The 21,353-nt window shown below is 34.7% G+C and overlaps 1 protein-coding gene across 3 annotated transcripts in view; it reads left to right on the top strand.

Annotated features, from left to right (window-relative positions):
- The window catches only part of LOC142642586 (copper-transporting ATPase PAA1, chloroplastic), a 32,438-nt gene extending 14,013 nt beyond the window's left edge, over window positions 1–18,425 (top strand). Inside the window, exons 9-18 of one of the 3 annotated variants that reach the window (XR_012845686.1) lie at window positions 12–158; window positions 1,696–1,746; window positions 1,838–2,010; window positions 4,261–4,393; window positions 8,525–8,622; window positions 10,153–10,393; window positions 13,148–13,351; window positions 16,109–16,189; window positions 16,623–17,193; window positions 18,133–18,425. Coding sequence is in view for 2 of the 3 variants with exons in the window: in XM_075816971.1 (XP_075673086.1) it covers window positions 12–158; window positions 1,696–1,746; window positions 1,838–2,010; window positions 4,261–4,393; window positions 8,525–8,622; window positions 10,153–10,393; window positions 13,148–13,351; window positions 16,109–16,189; window positions 16,623–16,820 (1,326 nt within the window). In the remaining variant the exon portion in view is untranslated. Of the gene's footprint in view, window positions 1–11; window positions 159–1,695; window positions 1,747–1,837; window positions 2,011–4,260; window positions 4,394–4,534; window positions 6,794–8,524; window positions 8,623–10,152; window positions 10,394–13,147; window positions 13,352–16,108; window positions 16,190–16,622; window positions 17,345–18,132 lie in introns of those variants that run through there. The other 2 variants (XM_075816971.1, XM_075816972.1) reach the window with 2 other exon arrangements.
- The last annotated feature ends 2,928 nt before the right edge of the window (window positions 18,426–21,353 follow it).

The raw sequence follows: 21,353 nt of genomic DNA, 5'->3' as shown, positions 1-21,353 counted from the left end.
GGTTTCAACAGGTGTCTGGACACTTTACATATGGAGTAATGGCACTTTCTGCTGCTACGTTTATGTTTTGGAGTCTGTTTGGTGCACATATTCTACCTGGTGCTTTGTATCAAGGAAGTTCGGTCTCATTGGCACTGCAGCTCTCTTGCAGTGTTCTGGTATGACACTTGAAAATTACATCTAAATTTTGAGCATTCCTACAAAGTTGTTGCTGGTATTGAGAAAGCTCTTGTTAGAACTATGTTGTTAAATTATTAAATCTGTCATCTCCTAATTAAATTATTGATTCTCCCAAAAACTTAAGCTATTAGCAGATGATATATTTAATCATTTAACCACATAATTCTAACACTTCCCTTCACATGTGGGCTCAAACTACCTTTTAATATCTGATGCTCAATACATGGGATTTTAAATGGGAGGTAATATGGAGGAGATAAGGATCAAACTCAAGATTTTCTGCTTTGATACAATGTTAAATTACCGATCCTCTCAAAAGCATAATCTATTAGGATAGTGTAAATTTAATCCCATAATTCTAACATCTCTAATACTTTTTTTGGTGCTGACATTCTCCATATGGATATTATTTTATAAGAAAGAAAAGTAAGAAAGAAAAGGTTTAGGCTATAATGATCAGGCCCACACCTTAGCACAAGTTTATATTAGAGTGTATAGCAAGATGTAGCAAAACCCTTACGTTAATATAAAATAACATGTGAATAGATGTAACTCAAACAGTTATGATGCATAAAAACAAAACTAAACATCTGGTCAGATTTTGGGGAATTTATATGTTTGACACAGTGTCCATGACCACGTATCACAGGAGAAAGATATGGGGGACATTAAACTTTTCCATCACCACTGTTTTTTATTGCAAGTGTACAGCTTATTTTTACAAAAAAATTTCTTCCAGATTGTTATTTGTTGAGTAAGTACATGGGTTCATAGAGTTATTTGTAATAAAAAGATAACCTAAAATCAAGATCCATTTTGAGCTTCAATGTGTGGCCCAAGCAGCTTAGGCCTAGAATCGTTCCCTTTTTTTTCTTTTTCTTTTTTTTCTGATTTGCACCGATTCGGGCTGAAACCTGCCGAAATCAGCCGAAACTGGCCAAAATACATGTTAAAAAATAAATAAATAAAAACTTGAGTTGATTTCTTATTTAGTTATTAACTTATTATATATTTGTCAAATTATTTGTAGGTTAAACAAATTAAATTGAAATTATTGAAATTATTTGTAGCAATTATTACTCTTAAATTGGTATATGTTTACCATTATATGAAAATATATTTAATAATTTGTAAATAAAAATATATTTAATAATTTATTAGTAAACATATCCTGCCGCACCCACACTCTACTTTTTCAAAAATTGCTGAATCTCGCGCCCATACCTGCACCCGCACCCGAACCCTAACCCAAATCCGCACTCGTGCTTCATAGGGCAGTCAGGTGTAGTAAGCTATTACTTATTAACTTCTATGGGCTTGAACCTAGTCTTGCCAAATGTCTAATGCAACTCCTGTTCAAATTCACTTTGAATATCTGCTGTTGCAAATGAGGATTTTCTAGGAACAAATTTCCTTTATTCCTTCTGCCATATTTTTAGCCTTTCATTTGTTCTTAGATCATGCAGCATGTTCTTTTCCATGCAGCAGTAATCCTTTTTTTTTTCCTGAACCCAGGTGGTTGCTTGCCCGTGTGCGTTAGGCTTAGCCACACCAACTGCCGTGCTGGTACCATCTCTACAAATGGTTACTTCCTTTTTGAGATTTTGTTGAACTTACATGTGTTATCTCATTTTGTTTAAAATTGAATGTATTCCAGGTTGGAACTTCATTAGGGGCAACAAGAGGACTGCTGTGGCGTGGCGGAAGTATCTTAGAGAGGTTTGCAATGGTGAACACTATTGTATTTGACAAAACAGGGACTCTTACAATTGGCAGGCCTGTTGTGACAAAGGTTGTGACTCCTGGATGCATGAGAAGTACAGATTCAAAGTTGAGTGGTGAATTTTTTATTTTTAAATATTTGCTAAATCAAGTGGAGAACTCCTCTTAATGTTATGTTTAACTTTGACTTTATTGTCAATTTTATGAGAAAAGAGTCTTTTATTTTTTTTAATGAATTTGTTATTTTGAATGAAAAGTTAAAAGGGGGAAAACAGGTCTGTATATCATAATTAATTTTCAAGAGATCAATTCAAGATTTGTGATCAAGCAAAATCTGGAAATCATGTGTTTACATTGTCAAGTGCTATGGACACCATATCACTCATCTGTGAAAGTATACAAAATAAATTTGTCGCGTTCTTGCTCTTTATGATTCCTTGTCATAAACAGTACCCCATTGAGTCAATTTTTGTTTGCAATCTAACTAATCACGTCTTACACTACGTTTGGGAGTTTATAAAAGAATGGAATTGAATGGATATGATGTATGTTTTTCTCTAATGTGCTTGAGAGTTTATAAAAGAAGGAATGGAAATGAAAGAAATAGAATTTTGCTAGTACACCCTTGACCTTTAATTTGTCTTTTTTAAAATAGTGATAAAATTAGTATTTAACCTCCATCTCATTAAAGTAATGAGTGTTCTTCCCATTTTTGGGAGGGAATGGAATGGAATGAGCATTCCACTAAACCCCCAAACAAGGGAATAGATGGAATATCAACGATTTTTTGTTGCATTCATTTTCCGTCTTCCAAATGGACCGTTAGTGTGTGTGTGTGAATATATATATATATATATATATATATATATATATATATATGTATGTATGTATGTATGTATGTATAAATGTATGTATGTATTTTGGATAAATTCTGCTAGTAGTAAATATCAATTAAGAATGAGCAATTGTTTAATTCATAACTGGTAAATTACCATTTGTCCCAAAAGTCTAAGTAGATGTGAAGTGAGAAATTTAATAATTTGGTTATTATTATCTCTTCCTCTTATGTGGGTTTAGAATTACTGTCAGAAGAGACCCAACATGCAAAACTTTTTAGTTAAATTGAACGTACAAAGATGAGTGGGGTTTGAATATAGAACCACCTGCTACACTGCCATGATAAATTCTCTCTTTTTCTGAAAGTTTAAAATACTAGGCAATGGTGAATTTAGTTGTTTCAATAGTAGGTGAAAATACTGGGTGCTTAGGTAAAAATTCTACCACTCATCTATTTTTGATGTGGATAAAGTGTTCATGATATCTTAGTTGTTTTTATGATCTGCTTATATTATTTCTTCACAGATCATGATATAGTATCCCAAAAAAAAAAATGATGTTTATCATTATAATCAGCTATACTATTGTATTTATTTTTAATATTGCTAAAAATCGGATCATGATTTCTATAATTTAGGGTTGCAATTCACAAAACCTTGATTCTAAGAGTAAATTTCAAAAGGTGGTGATACACTGTTCTTTTAGGATTCTTTTCTTCTAGTAAATCTAATACAACGAGAATTTGTTATCCTTTTTAGCCCTTTTAGTTTAGCCTTTGCTTATATGCAAAAAAATAGTTTCAGAACCATCTGAGGCTAAAGCCTAATTTAGTAGTGAAGATGGATCTGGCATGAATAAGACGGAGTGTAGCTTAAGCAGTGCAGTTAGCTAGCCATCTTCGACCTCATCACTGTAAATGAATTATGATGTTTGTATGGTCAAATTCCTTGTGTTCAGTGAGTATTTATTTTTTCAGTTATGCATCTAAATAGTGGTAATGATTAAGAGTTTTGCAGCCTACTCATTTGATTTTCTTTGATGCTAGCATACTACATGAAAACTAACTTTTAACTCCTCAGTGAATAGGGAACTTTCCAGAATTAAGAATTGTTGAAAGGCATATGAAACTGCTAGGTTTGTGTAAAATATGGATGCATTCTATAATGCTGTGAAACATGATTCCATTGCATTGTTTTTAGATTCACTTCTTTTCTGTACATTGTTTTTTTGATAAACCTCTTCTTATCTGTACATATTTTGCTTTCTTTTGTGTTTTTGTGAGTTCGCTTTCTTCTGTGTTTGTGTATGTATATATATATTTACTACTTCTTGCATGTAGTAGCCTTGATTAATAAATTTTTTATTACCTATCAAAAAAGAAAAAGAAAAAAAGAAACATGATATATTTGGAATCCTGAAATGTTCTTGGATGAAAGATTATACATCCAAAAGTAAGGAAAATTTCATTGATCACTCTGTTTTGCCAGTTAAGACAAAAATGAACGAATTGTTTTAATACAGAGAAAATGCCCATCATACATGGTCTGAAGTTGAGGTTCTCAAGTTAGCTGCTGGAGTGGAGATAAATACAGTTCATCCGGTTGGGAAAGCAATTGTGGAAGCTGCTCGGGTCGTTGATTGTCAGAATGCAAAGGTACATTCCTATGTAGCTTGATGAATGTGTCTTTTCCATTTAGCTTTTTGATTTAAATGTACTGTACATATTCCAGCTTAATCAATGTACGTACTCTCTTTTTCTCGTTTTATTATGTATGATATTGGAGATGGTTCAAAGGTGCTGTTCTGGCTAGATCATTGGTGTGGATCTTCTTCTCTTGCCGTCCACTATCCGGAGTTATATAGGATTTGTCGTAGAAAAGAGGCAACTGTGGCGGATCTTATGAGGTTCACCATTGGTGTCCTCCATTGGGAGCTTCAGTTTTGTAGGGAGGTGCATAATCGTGAATTGGAAGCTTTCAGGAGCTTCATCAATTCCATTTATAGCACTCCCGTAAGGGGGAATGGGGAGGACAAGAGTTGTTGGCTGCCTTGTAAGAGTAAGGGGTTCACGGTTAATACTTACTACCATCTTCTAGTTGGCCATAAGGAGCAAATTTTCCCTTGGAAAAGCATTTGGAAGCAGAAGATTCCCTCTAGGGTTGCTTTCCTTGTTTGGACCGCAGCTTTGGGGAAATGTCTGACTGTTGACAACTTAAGAAAAAGAAAAGTTTGCATTCTAGATTGGTGTTATATGTGCAAGTGCAATTGTGAAAGTGTTGACCATCTTTTCCTTCATTGCCTGGTTGCCATGGAGTTGTGGGATATGGTCTTCGGTTTATTCGGAGTTTGCTGGGTTATGCCAAGGTCTATTGTTGGGCTTTTGGCTTGCTGGCAAGGTCGTTTTGGTCGCCATCGTAATGGAGATATCTGGAAGGCCGTTCCTGATTGCTTGTTGTGGTGTATTTAGAAGGAGAGAAATAGTAGATGTTTTGTAGACATCGAGAGTTCCATGCCTGACCTTAAGTCTTTCTTTTTCCGAACCTTACTTGATTGGTTCTCCGTGTGGAGAAGCCATCCTTTTCTTTCTATTTTGGATTTTCTTGACTTTTGTAATGTTCGTCTTTGATTTGTTCTCCCTCGTATAGTCCCTGTGTACTTGAGAGACTCTCTCTTTTTTATATCAATGAAATTATCTTTATTACTTATCAAAAAAAAAAAAAATGTGGACCATATATAGTCCATGCAATCGTTGTTTAATCTTTCAATCTCTATAATTTGGAATTATACGACTATAGAGCTTGACTTTGATTTGTGCACCAATTTTCATTGTCTAAGATGACCCTTCAATATCTGAATAATTAGACTACGGCTTTAGGCAAGATTCTAACTATAGACAACCTTCAGAAAAGGCATTTTGTTGTCCTTGAGTGGTGTTTTATGTGCAAAAGGTGTGGGGAATCTGTAAATCATCTCCTCCTTCACTGTCCTATAGCCTTTAGGATGTGGAGTATGGTCTTTAGCTTGTTTGGTATTTGTTGGGTGATGCCTCAGAGGGTAGTGGATTTGTTGGATTGTTGGACATGAAAATTCAGGTGTCATCGTAATATAGTTATTTGGAGGCTTGTGCCGCACTGCTTGATGTGGTGTATTTGGCGGGAATGGAATTCTAGAAGCTTTGAAGGTCGTGAACGGTCCATGATTGAGCTTAAGTCTTTCTTCTTTTTTACTCTTCTTGAATGGTGTCTTGTTTTACCATCTTTTTCTGGTATTTCCCTTCCTGTGTTGCTAGATCTTTGTAATTTGGTTTCTTGATGTTTTTGCCTTTTTGTACATTTCCTATGTACTCGGTTGTGTGTTTTTATTAAAATTTCTTTGTTACTTATCAAAAAAAAGAAAAAGATATATTCATAAAAGGTTTGTTAGATCATTCCATTTGGATTGGGGCAATCCATTTCTTTTTTAAATATGTGCAGGGTACAAGAAGTTTGCAAAAAAGGCAGTGTAAAAATAAAAAGATGACGAAATTACAATTTACACCCTCTACCTTTGCCCAAAATTCAATTTAGTTTTGTAACCTTTTTTTTTTATTCATTTATGTCCTATAAGTTTTACTCTCATTTAATGTATTTGTTTCGTCTAATCTGTCGCATTGTGCTGTTAGGTGTCTTAAAATGACGCCATTTTGGTATATTTGAGTTTCTTAAATAAATAAAAACCCAAAAAAAGTAAGAAAAACATTTTTTTTGATTACCCTCTCTCTCTCACTCTCCCTCTCTCTCTGATCTCTCTCTCTCTCTCTCTCTCTCACACACACACACACATACTTCATCAACGGTTTCTATTTCTTCTAGAGTCGACAATTAGATTTTGCTTAAATTTTTTTTTTTTTTGATAAGTAATAATGATATATATTCAAGAACACTACCTTATGCAAAAAAACATAGGGCAGAGATAAAATTACAAAGGGAAAAAAAAAAAAGGAAAGAAAAATGAAAAGAAAAAATACTAATTATACAGGAGCGAGCTAAGGAATATAGGGAGAGAATCACTAGAGGTGAGTCCCCAAGCCCTAGTTGATTTAGCTTAAAATCAAGTAGAGCTTTTGCAATTTGTCAAATTCAGTACCATCTGTTCCAGTTCCAGTTCCCCTACCATTGCTGGAGCAAAAGGAAGAGAAAAAAGAGATCAAGAATAGGGAAGGAGAAGACTTGAGTGAAGATGAGAAATTCAGCATTTTGGGGCACCAATTGTGTTTGAAAAGGCCGAGTATCTCTTTCAAAGCTCTACGATGTGATTTGCAGTCGAACTCGGGCTCAAGGCAATGATTGTAACAAGGTTGAATCATGGATGTACACTGCTGATCTGAACAAGTTCATGGATGTGTTAAATTGAGATGGAATTTTGAAAGATTAAAACATTTTTCTGGGGTTTGTTTTTTTTTTTCCCCTTATAATTGTTGTTGTGACTTTTGGAGATGAGGATCATAAAGAGGATGATCAAGATCAATTGGTATATATATAATTCTTTTTGGTTGTGAGGACTAATAATATGAACAAAAGTTTTGTATAAATGTCGTATTGTCATAATTGGTCTCCTTTGATTGGGTTTCTTGTATCATGATTGTTTTGGCAAAATTGGTCCCCTTTGATCTTGTATCTGAATTGATTCAACCTTTTTTTTTAATGTAAGATGTGTTAAAAAAATGTTTCATACACACACACACACATATACGTAAGCGTCCATAGATTAAATTTTACTAATGTGTGCATGTGCATGTGTGTGTGTATATATATATATAATGAAGTTATTTACTTATCAAAATATATAAGCTATCGCTTGTCCCAAAAGCTGAAGTTTTTAGAAATTGATGAATTTAATAATTTTACCATTATTCTATTATTTTTACTCATATGTGGGTCTAGACTCTCCTTTAATAAGTGGAGCTCAACACATGGGAATTCTTACTTCTTAACTTGGAGGTAGAATGTAGACAAGGTTCAAACTTAGGCCACCTATTTTGATACCATGATAAAGTATCACTTGTCCAAAATCGTAGGGTGTTAGAAAATAGTGAATTTATTTATTTAATCATTATCTTAACATATAAAATATCATATAAAGAAGTGGAATCATGTTGCCATTGTGAAATTTTGGGAGTCCATGTCATGTTCTTGCAGGTCTTTTTTGTTTGTTCTGCGCCCTTTTTTTTTTTACAATAATATTAATTTATTTATAGGAACCAACAGTTTGGTAAATTTCTGCTGAGATTCATAATCACTAGAAAAAGTAAGGCGTCTATCTATTAAGTGAATGGTTAATTACCAATTTAGATTGTCTTTCTCTCAGACCCTGCCAGTCTTCATTCGGTGGACGGGTTTAATATGCTATTTGCAACACCTGATAATCTATGCTCAACAGTTAGTTGGACAGCTTCAGCTTTTCTGAGGGGTTTGTAGAACCCTGACTGGAAGCACCTGGCTTCTTTATGCTGTCGTATTTTCCAGCTCCAGCTTCTGCCTGGGTTGGAAGTACTTTTCACATATTTTGTATAGATTTCTCTTTCTGTATTGAGAAAATGAGCTCACATGACAAACAATACTCTTTTTTTTCTTCTAATGATCATTACAGGGTTCTAGAATAGATTATATTGTTCCCAAGGCATGCATTGTTGGGCTTCTAATGCATTGGCTAGTCTTTTTTTTTTTTTTAACGAGATTATGATTCTCTTTTTTTAATTTATTTATTCACTTATTTGTCTCTAAGAAGCTGTTTTTGCTATTTTTAGGTGGTGGATGGAACATTCATTGAAGAACCTGGGTCTGGTACCGTAGGAATCATTGAGAACAAAAAGGTCTCTGTTGGCACATTGGACTGGATTCAAAGGTATTGTAGCATTTATCTCTGTAACATGTGACTGGGCTCCACTTTAGAATATCCACAATTCTTTTCATTGCAATGGATATTCATGTCTGTAATGTCCTACCCTGTGTGGATTCTGCTCTGCATTCCATCTGCTTTTTTTCATGTACATGATTGCTTTATATGCTTCTTCTTGTTTAGTCCTCTCTCTCTCTCTCTCTCTCTCTCTTCTTTGCTTTCTGAATAGCAAAACTTTCACAGCTTTTTTGTCCATCTTTCCGTATTCAAACTCTTAAAGAAGACCATTCTGTTATGTTAAATTATAAGTAGCAAAGCTTTCACAGCTTTTTTGTCCATCTTTCCGAATTCAAACTCTTAAAGAAGACCATTTTGTTATGTTAAATTATAAGTTTCCAAAACTACCTTTCATGTTTAAGATTTCTTAACCAATTAAAATTCAAGAAGAAATTCCTTTATCCTCCTAAATATGAGGGTACTTTTGGATATAATATCAAATATTGTAAGCAACCTTGCAAATTCAACCACAAGCACCTTTACCAATCCATTCATTTAATTTTACTTAATCATTCTCCTTCCTTTTTTTCGACTTTTCTTCTCCCCATTATTTCATATCTCATCATTACTCTCCCTCCAACTCTTCCCCTCTCTTTTCGCTCTTTCCTCTTCTTCTTCTTCCCACTATTAATCCCCACCTTACTGTCACTCCTCCAACCTACCTCTCCCTCTTTGACTTTTCTTCTCCCCATCTTCTTTTAGCAAGACCTAGGTATAGTATTTAGGTGTAGTTCCTTAGGTTCCTCTTTTAAGATTCTGCCATATGGCTTTTTTCTCATGAATGGAAGTGTATTTTTTAAGTTAAGTAGCCACATGGAAAAATCTTAGTAGGGAAACTTAAAGAATAGCACCTAAGGTATTGTATATAAGTTTTGTCCATATTCTTTTATATAAATTTGGTATTACTCCCTTTGAACGTTTTTTACTCAGTCATTCCAGGTTTTTCCCACTAAAAAAAAAAAGTGATTACTCTCTCCCGATTCTCTCCTTTTTTTTTTTTTATGGATTATTATTATTATAATTCCTTGGAGCTTTGCTTTGGATTGATGAGTTTTTGTATTTTTTGACTTCACTTTGGATTGATGTGTTTTATTGTTTTGCTATTGTGTTTCCTAATTCTCTATGAAAGATCCCCTCTCCCTTACCACTTTGGCTAACTAAAAATTTTTAATTATTAAAATATCTTTTTTTAAGTGGGTATATTTCTTTAGTTATTCATAATATATATTATTTTTAACAAATTTCAGAAATTTATAAATTTATATCACATTACAAAATAGTTATATATTCCCACACATCACATGGGTCTATAGGAAATCCATTTTCTTCAGTTTACCCTTGGACCTTGGTTAACAATTAGAATACTTGAAGGAATCCATAAATCACTTCTAATTGTGGGATTTGGAAGGGTTTTTTTTTTGTTGACTTTTTTGAAAATAAAAATAAAATTCTAATAATATATCTATTTTTTTTCTTTAGGCATGGTGTTAATGAGAATCCATTTCAAGAAATGGAGGATGTTAAGAATCAGTCCGTCGTCTATGTTGGAGTAGACAATGTGCTTGCTGGCCTTATTTATTTTGAGGATCAAATAAGGGAAGATGCTGCCTATGTGGTTGAATCTTTGACTAAGCGGGGAATAAACATATATATGTTGTCTGGGGACAAGAGAAGTACTGCTGAGTATGTTGGGTCTGTCGTTGGTATTCCAAAAGAAAAGGTAGGAGATATTCAGTTATCCTTCTTGACACCAACCATGCCTATAAACCTCAGTCTAAAGGTTGAGATTCATGGAATAACTTCTTAATCCTCTTGATGATTTTTCTTTAGTTTACAATGTGTTGATTATCCTTTGATTTCACAATTATGTTGTCCACATATACCTTAACCTTCTTATGGTCATGTCAGGAGCAGTGCTGTGGCCATTTATTGATAAGTTGTCCATGCATTTTTCAACCTGGAGGGCATCACTGTGTCATAGCATACTCCCATTCTATCACAAAAGTGCTCTTCATCATATTTTTTGTGGAAGATGAATGAGCTTCTTAGGATGAATGTTGGTTTCATAGTCTAGATGGAACCAGACTAATGAGACTTATTATGAGGAGAGAAACTCAAAAGGGCTACATGACTTATGGGAGCAAGTAATAACCCTTGCATGAGTTGTCCTTGCCTAAAAATAAAAATAAAAAAACCTACAAAATTGTGTTAGGAATTAAAAAGTGATCTGATGAGTTATTTGGTAGCAAAAATAATGTGGAGATTTCAAGATTCAAGGAAGAAGAAAAAAAGAGGTTTTTATGGTTTGTTAGGGGTGGTATGAACAGTACACATGAACAGCACCATAGGAAACATGATAAGAAGAAAAGTGAGAGAGAGAAGAGAAAACATGCCTCAATGCTCAAAATACTTGATAATTTTATTAATCAACTCCTATTTCCTTTGAATACTTTGAGCACAAATATATTCAAACTCTTTCTTGTACTAGTAGTTGTATTAGGACTTTTAGTCATAATAGGACTACTAGTTTGACTTGTAAACTAAAACCTAATAAAACATAGAAAATAAAACCTAAGATACTTAGAATCTTCTAGAAAATTCTGTTAATTTGTATGAATTGTGGAAATTACAGATTTGCCCTGTCTACAAATTGACCATAACTAATAAAATAAAAACCCAAATAAAAATCTGTTTTAACCCTAAAAGACTCATACTTAGACCTTTAAAACCACATGACTTTCACTTCATTTAGACTTCACACGTGGACTCCCATAAAATAATTAAATAGATGAATATACAAACTAAGAGCAAATTAATCTTCCATGGTTGCATCACCATGTCACTTTTTCATACTTCTTGTCTTTGGAATCATGTAACACCTACAAGAGCAGTTACCCTTGCTTTGATGAGCGAGTTCTTTTTCAAAGAAGCAACCAAAAAAGATTTAACAATGCCCCTACCCCTTGAGACAAGCCCAGGAGGGCACACAACTACAACTTTGGAACCAATTAATCAAGTGTAAGGGAAAATAAACATTTCATGACTTGATAGGCAATAGACAGCCAAAATAGAGGCCAATGTCCCACATGGAAAGAAAGACAAAGCCACGAAAAAGCCACAAGTTTCAACAATGAGATGAAGATTAGTTTCTATCAATTTTTATAAAAGAAACATTAAAACCTTTAGAACTAGAGGACTTCTATAGAAGATTTTGTTTAAGAGTAAAGTAGGAAGTACCTAACAAAGTTATGGATATCGTATTGTCGAAATGGCTAGAATATATTACCAAACTGGTACATATAACACCCTTGAAACGTATCATTTTAATTTTGGGGAGTTTGGTTTGTGCTAGCAATTTTGATGATTTTTGAGTATTTGGCTGGTATGTGAAACTTAATGTTTTATGAAAGATTTTCAAACTCCCAAGTTATTTTGAAGAAATAGGTTTTGCCATAAATGACTGAGATCCTTCAGTGGCGGTGGTAGTGGTTGGTGCAGTTTTGGTGGGCCTTGGAGAGGGAGAGCTTTGCGGTGATTGAGTTCCTTCAACAGAGAGCAGATGATGGCAACAATGAGATCTCTGCTTTTTAAGGCAGAAGATCGACCGTGTTAAAGTAAATTGAAGAAAGAATTTCTAGATAAAGAGAGAGCTTTTGTGGCGGATTCTATGCTGATTAGAAAGACAGTTAATCATCTCTTCTTTATTATGTAGTAGTGAGGAGCTTTGGTCATTGGTTTTTTCCCTACGTGGAGCTTTGTGGATTATGCCAAGTTTGGTGAAGGAACTCTTAGCAAGCTGGGAGGTTGAGTTACAAGTGTATAAGCTGCCAGGGGGACAGTTAATCATTTTTATTCTTCATTGTTTAGTAGCCAGTGAGCTTTGGACATTGGTTTTTTCCCTTTGTGGAGCTTTGCGGATTATGCCAAGTTCAATGAAGGAACTCTTCGCAAGAAGGGGAGTTGGAGTTATGAGACATCATAATTCAGAAAGTGTGGAATGCTATTCCTTGCCTTTTTAATTTTTTAATTTTTTATGATAATGATTCTTTGAGATAGAGGGGTGTTCACACTAGGTTTATGACAAGCATGATTGTTGCAAAGTAATTAAACATCCAAAAGTATTCAACAATGATTTTTTTTTATTTTTATAAGTAATAAAGATGTATATTCAAGAACACTACCTTATGCAGAAAAACATAAGGCAGAGAAAAATTACAGAGAAAGAAGATAAAAAATAAGTAAAGAAAGAAAGAAAAGATACTAATTACAAAGGAGAGAGCTAAGGAACCTAGGAAGAGAATCACTAGTGGTGAGTCCCCAATCCCTAAACCAGTCAAAAAGTGAGCCACTGAAAGAAGCCAATAGTTGGTCATTAGAACTTTTCATGTCCTCAAACGTCCTTCAACAATGAATTTTATATTAGTACATAAGAGATTTTACATGGTCAAATGTCATAAACATGCTGTGATTGCAGGTGCTATCTGGAGTTAAACCCGATGAGAAGAAGAAATTCATAAGCAAACTTCAGAAGGACCAGAATGTTGTAGCCATGGTTGGTGATGGAATTAATGATGCTGCTGCCTTGGCTTCATCAGACGTTGGAATTGCTATGGGCGGGGGTGTAGGAGCTGCTAGTGAGGTGTCTTCTGTTGTGCTGATGGGCAACAGGCTCTCGCAGGTATCTTTTGAACTATACACTTAAGAAAAAGAAAAAAAAAAAGATATCTCTTGAACTATCACTTATAAAAACTGTGAAACATGCTAGTAAATGTTTTTTTTTTTCTGGAGAATATAGCTTCTTTAATTAGCCCGGAATCCAATTGCTGGACTTTGTTTGTCTCATATGATGCACATTTGTTTTCTTTGCTGCGTAGAATTTCATTCACATTTTCAGTATTGAAATTCATATATTTTGGATATTGGGTTTGCTTCTCTGCATAATAGTACTTTTATTCAATGGGCTGACAGTGGGTATGCCTTTTTCTTGAGGCACGTGGCTCACAGAAAGCATGCCTGTATTAAAATCTGTCTGTTTTTTTATAAGTAAATATTTCATTATATAAAGGCAAAGAAGTGCATCCTATGAACACTGGATGAATACAACAGGTACACAAGCATTAAACTTTGAAATTACAACTATCAAGCATATCAGTTAAACTTGCAAAGGAGATTAGACCTAAAGCATTTATCCACTCAAACAAAGGCTTGAAAAATAAAAGTTTTAGATGCAAGACAGAATTTTCACTACCTTCAAAGCTCCTAGCATCTCTCTCTCCAAATACACCACATTAGTGAGGGACCACATTCCAAATGCCTACATTGCTGCATCTTCTAAATCTGTCCTGCCAGCATGCTAAAAGCTTCACTACACATGCCATAACCCAATGAACCCCAAAAAGACTGAAAACAATGCTCCAAAGCTTTTCAACAGCACAATGGAGAAGTGGATGATTCATGTTTCCCCTGCCCTCTTACACATACAAAAAATCATTCTACAACAATTAATTGCCGCTTTCTGAGATTATCCACAGTTAAAATTCAACCCAGCGCTGCTGTCCAAAGAAAGAAGGCCACTTTAGTTGGGACTTTGGGCATTTTATATTATGATTTAACTTAGGACACTTTCCTTCTAGATGGATTCCAACATAATTTATCTACCCCACCTCTTCTTACTTTACATGAGTAAATTGTGTCCATAAAATATACGACAGAGTCTAACTCACAATCTTGTACAATTCTAACAGAACTAACTTCCCAGTGGAAAGTATTCTCCAAAACCTCAACAGATCAGCCACTGAAGCCTCTTTGTTACGAGTAGTGCAAAATAACTCTGGACAAAGCTCCTTTAGTGGTTGACCACCACACCAAGAATCATGCCAGAACTTTATACTAGACCCACACCCACTTGAAACTGATGAAGCGAGAAAATTTATGTCACCCATTTCGAATGGTCTTCAATTGACTGACTCCATAAGGCCCTTACCATACTAGAACACCAAGCCCCATATGCTGCCATATTTTTGGTCCACTACCTGTCTCCATAAGGCCTCCTTCTCCAAGGCATACTGCCAAAGTCATTTCCCCAGTATGGCCTCACTAAACAAGACAGTTTTTGATGCCAAGCCCCAACATCAAATTAGTTAACAAATTATTTTTCCAGTTAACCAAATGAAACTTAAATCCGTCCCGTACTCCACCCCACAGGAAGTCCTGCTGTATTTTCTCTATATGATAGGCTACTCCCATGGGAATAGGAAATAAGGATATGTAGGCAAATTGGATAATGTGCTCTTGATTAGTGTGATTCTACCTCCCTTGGGAGATAAAGCCTCTTCCATCCTGCAAGGCATCATTCCATTTTTTACACTACAGAGTTCCACACAGTCTTCTCTTTGAAAGTAGAGCCTAATGGAAGAACCAAATATTTCAAAGGTAAAGTCAACATCTTACAGTCTAGAATAATTGCCAGGTTTTGCCGCATTCTGCACATTACGAACCAGAACCAATTCTGACTTCCCCAAGTTAATCTTTAATCCTGAAACTGCTTGAAACCACACACAAACAAAATCCTTCAAATGCCAAAGCTGATCTAGCTCAGCCCCACAGCAAATTAAGGTATCATCTGCAAAGAATAGATGCAAAATCAGAAGCATAGTAGCAGTTGAATTCCCAACTGTGAAACCTGAAATATCCCCCCCCCCCCCCCCTTTCAACTGTCCTTTCCATCAATCTACTCAAATCTTCCATAACAATAATAAATAATAGACGAGATAGCAGGTTTCCCTACCTCAAACCCTGGGAGCTGTGAAGAACCTGCTCAACTACCATTAACTAAAACAGAAAAGCTTAATGTGAAAATTTATCCCACCCATTCCAAATGTTCTTCCATGATTGATCCCGTAAGGTCCATAAACCCTACTTCCTCCACTTTGCGTTCAAGTCACATCTACGCTACATATAAATGAGGAAGTTCCAATTTACATGATTGTAGGCTTTCTCCAAGTCAAGCTTGCACAACGCCCCTGGAGTTCCAGATTTCAGTTTGCTGTCTAAACACTTGTTTGGAATTAGGACAGAATCTAAAATCTGTTAACAAAAGCATTTTGAGAATCTGACACCACCTTCTCTAGAACCGTCCTCAACCTTTTTGCTAGAACTTAAGCAATGATCTTGTAGACCCCAGAAACTAGGCTAATTGGTTGGAAATTCTTATATCTCCAAATCATATTCAAATAGTAACATTTACATTTTTTTTCCCCAACTTGTTCTTTCTCAATTAGCGTCTAAGTAGTAATGAAATGCTCTCCTATAATGTGTATTTTATGAAAATGCTGTATTACAAAGCTTTGTCTGATCCAATTATAAGTAATCCTTCATGTTGTTTTGGGACCATGTACTGTATATCGGTTGGTTGACCTAGATCACCTCCATGCAGTTGCTTGATGCTTTGGAGCTTAGCAGGCTAACAATGAAGACTGTCAAGCAAAATCTCTGGTGGGCTTTCGCATACAACATAGTAAGTTTTTTCCGCATCAAAGCATAGCTGTTTCTTTTCTTCTTCTCCTTTTATTTTATTTTTTAGTTAATTTGAGCAGTGGTAGTGCAAGCACTTAAGAAGCAATGTTCATATACCATTTCTTGTTTTTCCTCTTCCTATCATCTATTCCCAAACCACCTTCTTCCTTTTTGAGTCTATGCAAATTAGAGACCTTACAGGAATTATTTTAGTACTGAGCCTCTGTGTGTTCTCTGGTCTCTGTTCTGTTTTAATGTCAGCCTTAGTCACCACTTTCCCCACTTATTCAGGTGCTTATCTTAATTCACAAGATTTAGCATTTGTTTCTGACCCTTCTATGTCATTTGTTTGCAAATTTTTTGGAAAGATATGGTATTTGCTTTGCTTGCTCTTGAAGAAAAGTTCGTCTTATGCCATCGGTGCTTGTATACAGGTTGGAATTCCAATTGCTGCTGGAATGTTGCTGCCAGTAACTGGGACCATGTTGACTCCATCAATTGCTGGAGCACTAATGGGTTTGAGTTCTATTGGTGTGATGGCCAATTCATTGCTTTTGAGATTCAAGTTTTCCTCAAAACAAAAGCAGATAAATGGTTCCTATGCAAATGCCAAAAGTCCATTTGGACCCTGATCTTGTGGACCAAAAGGACAAATTAGAGCACCATTGTTCTGATGCCAGATGGAGACAACATAATCAGAAAAACATAGCCAATGGAGAGCCGCATAACGAAGGAGAATGAGATATTCTAACCTTTACCTTAACAGAAAATTTTGAAGGACAAAATGAAACAATGATTTACTACAGATTCCTTTAACCTTATTGCTTCTGAGAATATGAACATCAATGTCTTAAGAGGATTGAAAGTGTTGAATACAATTGCTATAGAGGTGGAACTAATGACGGCTTGCTTTGGAACATAGAAATCCTGACTGAGGTCTACTTTTTAGCCAACTATTCTCCTGGCAGATTGATGACTGATAACTATAGTTTTGGTGATTACATGGTAAGGAAACATGGCTGGCCATTTGACCTCAATGGTGGTTTTTGAAAGTTGGAAGTGTTGTTTATCATTGAAAGTTTTGTTGCGACTATCTGGCTGTATAATTTGAAAAGCGTTGTAGTGGACAATAAATAACAAAAAAAAAAAGGACAAAGTTTAGTTACAAAATTAGTTGTAACCTTAGGCTATAATCTTACTCAATAAAATAAAAAATTACTATATATTTTGAAAATTTAACCGTTAAATTGTATGTTTTTTTACACTTTTAATACACATGTTAAATTTTGTGCCAATTAAATATTATTTATTATATAATTTATAAGTTTATATTTTATACATAATTTTTAAGTACAAAAACTTGCAATTTAAACAATTTATTGATGATATAACTATTGATCTTTAATTTTATAGAAATTTTGCAAATATGAAGGATATAAGAAGATGTAACATAATGGTAGATTTGTCAAAATTTACATTCAATAAAAGAATATTAGATAAGGTAGTAGCCTTAAGTTACAACAAACTTTGTAGTTAAATTTTATCCAATATAAAAAAAAATTGTTAAGAAGTGCTTGCAATTTGACTGTTAGTATTGTGGGGTAGGTTAAAAAAAATGTTCTGACATGTATTCCATTTTATGTTATTTTCATTTCAATACTTAGAAGTCAGATTATAGGTTAATGATATTTGTGAGAAAATAAAATATCAAAATGAACTAATAATTTTAGTATACCAAAAATTCCATGATATATCATACCGACATAATACAACGATTAAGGATTATAATCCTTAATGTGGTGATAATACTAATTAGTATTATCACCATATATTGCCCTAGTATTAGACATCATATATATTATATATATGCAATAAGAAGGTGAGCATAGCTCATGCTCTGCAACCGTTTCAAAATTAATTATTTCATTATTTTATGCTTTGCAGTCTCTTCAACTCCCTCAGAACACAATTTCCTCCGGAGGAAGGTCTAAAGAGATTCTTCTATAAAAAGTGGTTTTTTCGTCATTAAGAAAGATGGATAAGCCAAGAACCATATAGATCAACTAGCACGCACCTTCTTATATTTTCAACTGTTGAAGTTGTGTGATTGTGAATGATTATTGAATGATGCGCGGAAGTATGAGTATGAAGATTTATGTGATTTGGCTATATAACTATTATCCATGATGTGAAAGTTCTTGAACAACTAGATATTTGACATAAATATTTGTGTTATAATGAACACAATGTAGGATTTATATATTATAGAGAACTTGACTAACCCTAGACTAACTCAAGGTTAAGTTGTTTATTCTACAAGTACATAGATGTGCAATTGGTTTGGACCACTTGGACCATAATATATGTCTATCACAACGAGACATTCAAGGTTAAAATCTCCTCACTCCACTTATCTAATTAAAAATGAAAATGAAAAAAAAATATATAAAAAAAGAACAATGGGTAAAATCGAGTTTCAATAAGAAGGCCGGTAGTTTAGAGAGAATGTGTACAATTTCCAATAATAACAAATTAGAATTAAAATTAAACTCATCTGCGAAATGAGGTCTATTAGGAAAAAAATACATCATGTTTCGAATACGCGAGTCCTCTCCCTCACATGAGAGTAGATATACCTCATCATCCATCAGGTTGCTAAACACAAAAATAAGTGTGCTAGCGAAACAAGTGCAGTTTGGGAACAAATAAGGTAATCAGTAATGTACGTGAATGCTACCTAGTCAAAGGAAAAGGCCAAGTCTAGAATGAGTTTCAAGGGACAATGTGAGAAACAGTCGCAAGGCCAAGGTTTAAACATTTGCTACAATCTCATTTCGTTAAGGATTCTAGGCAGGTTATATTTAACGGTGATGTAAAGAGTATAATGGAAGTTGTTTCCAAGCCTAAAAAAAGCTCTGGCGTGGACGTTGATCAAATTGTAAGTAATATTAGAGATTTGGTCAACTCAGTAAACTGCAATTTCACCTTTTGTTTTATTAGCGAGAATAAAATCATGTCAATGATTGTATAGTAAAATGTTCTGAAATGTAATGTTAGTGAGCTTTGGCTGGAGGGACTTCGCCAGGTTGCTAGAGGTGCCCTGGTAGGAACCCTTAAAATATTTATCCTGGTTTTTGTTTTGTTGTTTTATCATAGCAGGTGTACCATGATCAGATTAGTGGCCCAAAGGCCCCAAATTCAATGAAAACTTTTATATAAAAAATAGAAGGATAGAAAATAAAGTTAGTATAAATATACTCATATGGCAATCACCCAAGTTTATTAAAAAATAAAAATCATGCCAAGTACAAAAGAAAAAAGTTATTAAAAAAAAAAAAAGCACATTCAGTTAAACCCAAAAAATGGAAAGAAATAAAGAACCAAAACAAAAACAAAAAAGCAAACAACAAACAAAAAACAAGGGAGGGAAGCCGTGTATGTGTATCACACCCAGGATGAAAAAGAGAGGTGCTACGTCCACAATATTTTTACAATATTTTTACAACAAATCATAGGTGGTTAGTTGTTATTGGTTCAAATTTGAACCTAACACTAAGATTACTTTTTTGCCCTAACAATAACAACTAGTAACATTCTGCCACTTAGGATTTGTTGTAAAAATGTTGTGAAAATGTTGTGGACATATCATTTATCGGATGAAAAAAGTAAGAATAAAAATGAATAAAAAAGTAAGAAACAATCAAAATATGAGAGGGTGGGTAGTTCAGTAATTTAATTATAAGTACTCTTCTCCTCTCTATTTTCTCCCCAAATTGAGAAGATAGCATTTTGGAGGGTCATCCAACAAAACACCTGAAAAACTTTGCTCTCCCCTTTTCTCTCCTTTCTTTTTCATCCTATATAATGTCCACCCAACCAAACGAACCCTTAAACTACTACCCGAACCCCTCCCCTCCCCCTTTAACCGCTAGGAGGTGCAATTAGACCAATGGTGTCTTGGCAATCTTTCTACAATGCTAGTCAAAGAGTACAAGTTCAAATGCAGATGTCTAGTGACAAACTTTGGAGACCCAAGTGCATGATAGGGTCAAGATGTTGCGGTGGAGAATCGGAGCTAATTCTTTGCCCAAAAAAAGATTTGCTTACTCAAAAGAATAGGGATTCTTGACGCTAGATGCTGCCTATGTGACGAAACTTCGGAGGCGTGTGCATCTCTTTTTTTTTTTTACTTGCCCTATGGCAAGGGCTCTTGGTTTTAGCTATAGTTGGTGTCTCAAATCATGCAGGGTGAGGGTCTTCAGTAATAAAGACATTCTAAAGTTGGCTCTAGATCCCTTTATTCAGGCAGCTTTGACAACCCAACATTCCAAATCTCTTGCTTATTAGCGTTCATTGCTTATGGTAATCACTTCAGAGACTCTTTGGATTTCAAGGAACTAGATTTCTCATAAATCTGGAGTAATAGGGTCAAGGAATTCTTGCTGGCTGTTGAATGCCGCATGATGTAGTGCACTGAACATGCCCACCCCTGGCATGGTGAAGCTCAATGTACGTGTTGAAATTTCGAAGGACTTCACAACTCTAGTTGTGGTGGCTCAAAATGACAATGGTAAGATCTGAAAAGCTCGGGCAAAGGAACATATTTTTTATGATCCTATGCAAGCACAGGCTACTGCAATTCTGTGGGATTTGTAGTTGGCAAGCTTAGAAAGTTTCCAAAGAGTTACTATGGAGAGATGCAAAGGCCTCTTTTGATGTTCTCGCTAGAACCTCGCTCGCTCTTTGGTATGTTTCAAGTGTGATTGGTAATATAAATGAACTTAGAAATTCTTTTGAATGTTGCAATTTATGACGGGTTAGAAGAGAGGCAAATGAAGTAGTTCATACTATGGAAGAATTTGCCTCTCCTCTTAGGTTGTTTTTATCTTGTAATAAGACATCCCTTCTTAAAGTGAAAGTATCCTATGTAGCTATTACATGTATCATTTCTCTCACATTGTGTTAATCCCACCCATCTATGAGACTCACACATTGTGAAACAAATGCTGCATGTCGTCCACCTCCAAGTTCTTTTTGATGTGTGTAAGAGTGGGAGAGATGTTGATGTTGTCCCTATTTAATGAAATTTACTTATATAATTGTAAATAAATAAAAAAGTATTCTTCTTCCTTTTTTTTTTTTTTTTTTTTCTTGGTAGAGGACAA

This window comes from Castanea sativa, chromosome 7 (assembly GCF_040712315.1).
Source record: "Castanea sativa cultivar Marrone di Chiusa Pesio chromosome 7, ASM4071231v1".
Taxonomy (NCBI): Eukaryota; Viridiplantae; Streptophyta; class Magnoliopsida; order Fagales; family Fagaceae; genus Castanea; species Castanea sativa.
This window is presented reverse-complemented; position numbering and strand designations above follow the sequence as displayed.